At 35.2% G+C, this 3,819-nt stretch overlaps 1 protein-coding gene across 1 annotated transcript; it reads left to right on the top strand.

Moving 5' to 3' along the window:
* The first annotated feature begins 653 nt into the window (after window positions 1-653).
* On the top strand, window positions 654-3,312 carry LOC100639252 (proline-, glutamic acid- and leucine-rich protein 1-like). The gene is made up of 3 exons (XM_003390537.2): window positions 654-873; window positions 2,020-2,704; window positions 2,999-3,312. Exons 1-3 carry the CDS (start codon window positions 819-821, stop codon window positions 3,183-3,185), a joined length of 927 nt encoding a protein of 308 aa, XP_003390585.2. The 5' UTR covers window positions 654-818; the 3' UTR covers window positions 3,186-3,312.
* Window positions 3,313-3,819: the final 507 nt, after the last annotated feature.

Below are 3,819 nucleotides of genomic sequence, written 5' to 3'. Positions count from 1 at the left end.
CTTTTATTTACTTCTCATCACTCCTCACATCACACTTTTTTCACCCTCTTCCCTCGTTTATGGAATTCTCTTCCACCTGTAAAAATCTCTCTATCTAAAGAAACTATTAAATTACACGTAAAGAAAACTTTTTGGAATCACTTTATTGTTCATTTTGACCCTAATAATGTTTGTTCTTATCACTATGTATGTCCTTGCTTTTCTTGTGCCAATCTTCCTGTAAACTCTATGTATTCCTGATTTGTTTATGTTAGTAGTTATTTCATTTTATTTTTATTTTTATTATTTCCTTATTTACTATTCTTATTTTCTCTTTTTTTTCTCTCTCTCTATCTGTTTAATCTTTTTTTGTTTGGCGGTCAGCTCAGGAAGCTGGCTGTCCATCTGTATACATTTGTATACAGTAAAGTTATTTAAAGTTAAAGTTAAAGTTAAAAGTTAAAGATGGATGAGTAGCAATGTACAGTTAAAGATAATTTTTATAGTGCTTAAAGTTAGGTTTACATTTGACGAAATAGTCAAAAGTACATTGGTGATCTGACTTTTTGACGCAAAACCACTTTAAAGTCGGCACAAAATTGGCCTAATTATAATTTTACACTCATTTGCATTGCCTTTTGTGGCGAGCATGAACCAGGCTTTAATCAGTTGCAATAAAAGTCAAGCAGTTTTCCCACCATTTAAATTTAAAATTTAAAACTGAATTTATTTATTTTGTAGATGAGTCGGGTCAGAATGGTACCCAGAAGGTCAATATTTATAAAGATCAGGACTTCAGTAATGATGCTCCACCCCCTATACCGCCCAGACCACCAGACATGATAAGGAATGAATCACCTTCTCCTCCTCCTCCACCAAACCTACCGCCACCAGGTATTCATTAATTAATTATTATAATTTTATTATTGAAGTAATTCTTAATTTTATTACATTTTGTCCATTTTTATGATTTTTTTAATTTTTGCTCAAAAATTTTGACAAAAATGAAAGGGAGAGAATTCTCCATTTTAATAATTTTTCCTGATACATATACATGTTTTTATGTTGCGTAGAAAGTTTGAACTGATTCCAACCAAAATTGGATTTTTTACGAATTTTTAAAGTTGCTTCAAAATCGGACAAAAGTCCCTGTACTTATAGTACAGGGTCATTAGCCAAATTTTGCCAAAAATGAAAAGGAGAGAATTCTCCATTTTTATAATTTTTCCTGATACATATACATGTTTTTATGTTGCGTAGAAAGTTTGAACTGATTCCAACCAAAATTGGATTTTTTACGAATTTTTAAAGTTGCTTCAAAATCGGACAAAAGTCCCTGTACTATTAGTAACGCGGTAGCGTTACTAAGTAGGATTCACCCCCAAACAAAATGGCTGCCACGACTTTTGCAGCCTTGCTATACCGGGAAAACGAGCTCCTATGCTTACCAGACTTCTTATAGTACAGGGTCATTAGCCAAATTTTGCCAAAAATGAAAAGAAGAGAATTCTCCATTTTTATAATTTTTCCTGATGCATATACATGTTCTTATGTTGCGTAGAAAGTTTGAGTTGATTCCGATCAAAATTGAATTTTTTACGAATTTTTAAAGTTGCTCCAAAATTGGACAAAAGTCCCTGTACTATAGTACAGGGTCATTAGCCAAATTTTGCCAAAAATGAAAAGTGGAGAATTCTCCATTTTTATACTTTTTCGTGATACATATGCATGTTTTTATGTTGCATAGAAAGTTTGAACTGATTCTGACCAAAATTAAATTTTTTACGAATTTTTAAAGTTGCTCCAAAATCGGACAAAAGTCCCTGTACTATAGTACAGGGTCATTAGCCAAATTTTGCCAAAAATGAAAAGCAGAATTTTTTTTTCATTTTTATAATTTTTCCCAATACATATACACGTACATGTTCCTACAGTATGCTGCATTGAAAATTTGAGCTGATTCTGATCAAATATTATTATTATTATTATTATTATTATTATTATTATTATTATTATTATTATTATTATTTTTGCTATTAGGAGGTCCAATTTACGTTCGATTGAGAAGAGACGATGACGACGATCTTGAAGACCTCAACTTCCGATACAAGCCCCGCCCAAAAGACGGTACCCAATCAGAATCCTCCGAAGAGGACCCGACCCCCTGGTACCTGAACGGGTCCAACGAAGTACCAAGAACCGCTTGGGAAGAGGACGAAGAAGAGGCCCCGCCCCCTCCTCCACCTCGTAACGATCAATTAGGAATAATACCACCTGATAATGATGATGATGAAGCCCCGCCCCCATTACCACCACGTAACGATCAAATGAAAGCCACGCCCAGTCACGAGGCTCCGCCCATGCGTGATGAGGTGACGGAGGATAGGGTGCGTCCCCCTAGAGACGAAACCGGGGAGGAGGAAGAGGAGGAGGAGGAGGAGGAATTTGAAGAAGATACCGGTCATTTTTTAGGGGTAGGAAGAGGAGACGAGACGGGGGAACTCCCTCCTCTTCCCCCCGTAAGACCTCCAAGAGACTTGACTCCGCCCCCTCTGCCGGTAAAAATGAGAAAGAAGGAACCAGAGGAGGAGAGGGAGAGGGAGAAGGTGGTGATGGGTAGTTCTAATGATGAAGAGGCTTTGATACGAGAGCTGACAGAGTTGGAGAGACTGGTTGATGATAAAGCAACACCTAAACAACTGACATCAGAAGAATTAAGAATAAAGTAAATATCCAGTATATAATATTATAGTATACATGTAATCATTATAAAGTATATGTACATGTACATGTGTATTGCTAAAATATTTACAATTAAACTGTGCATGTTAATCTTTAGGTTATGATACTAAATCATAATATGTACATGTACAACTAGTCGTCTGTAGCCAAATCTTTAAGTATATGTACATTTGTTTGCTAAGTTTACTCTTCTCGTAATTTCTCTCCCTCCCTCTCTCCCTCTCCCTCCCTCCCTCTTTCTCCCTCCCTCCCTCTCTCCCTCTCCCTCCCTCCCCAGGGAAGCCTCTGAATTAAGGAGGAGACTGAGAGAAGAGAGAGCTACAAGGTTACAAGCTAAAGTCCAGCTGATGCAAGAGAATCTCCGCACACAAGAAACTCGTGAATACACTGTACCTTTATTATTAGTGGGTGTGGCTTTAATAGTAGTTAGTTACTCTGTGTATTACTATTTGACTAAGAGTTAATCACTTGTGGGTGTGGTTATTAATAGTTATAATGGTTAATTAACTAGTTATATGGGTGGTTACTAATAATATCTTATCTTTTACTATACTGCACTATTTGAATAAAATAATAATTTAATAATAATAATAATATCGATTTTAATGTGGTTTGGTGGGAGGATGTTTAATATTAAATTTGATCTTTTTATAACTTGGGTAGCTCATCATTTTCCTTTCATTATGAGATAAAAATTTGTGGAAAAAAATTGTTCTCCATTGCTTGCATATATACGTTGTAGCTTGTTGTTTTAGAAAAAGGACAACTTAGCAATAAAAAGAGTTGATGTGGCATAATACTGTTGACTATACAATCAGTATTGTTCTATTAATTATAATTATTGTTGTGAATGTTATTTGGTGTATTCCAGTAACTATTTTCATGAGGTGCAAATCATGCTATACCTCATGAAATAAACCCATCGTACTTATACATGTTGTTGCTACTCCAAAAACTTCAGTGTTCCTCTTGTGAAAATTGTGAAGGTTACTAATCATCGTATTCCCTTTTACCTTTTATAAAGTCCTTCTTTCTCTATTGTGGTGTAAGTGATCGCTGAAATAGCTACACCTTAAGTTACCTACTGAATTCTCTCAT

The sequence above is a fragment of the Amphimedon queenslandica genome, unplaced genomic scaffold, assembly GCF_000090795.2.
Source record: "Amphimedon queenslandica unplaced genomic scaffold, v1.1 AMPQUscaffold_12396, whole genome shotgun sequence".
Lineage (NCBI taxonomy): Eukaryota > Metazoa > Porifera > Demospongiae > Haplosclerida > Niphatidae > Amphimedon > Amphimedon queenslandica.
Note: the sequence above shows the minus strand (reverse complement) of the source record. Positions and strands in the feature narration are given on the sequence as shown.

Bases quoted from the DNA above. Each gene is read 5' to 3' on its own strand.
- LOC100639252 (XM_003390537.2), top strand. From the start codon at position 819: ATGATAAGGAATGAATCACCTTCTCCTCCTCCTCCACCAAACCTACCG. The intron at 874-2,019 runs GTATTCATTAAT...TTTTGCTATTAG, and splicing joins ACCAAACCTACCGCCACCAG to GAGGTCCAATTTACGTTCGA. The intron at 2,705-2,998 runs GTAAATATCCAG...CTCCCTCCCCAG, and splicing joins TCAGAAGAATTAAGAATAAA to GGAAGCCTCTGAATTAAGGA.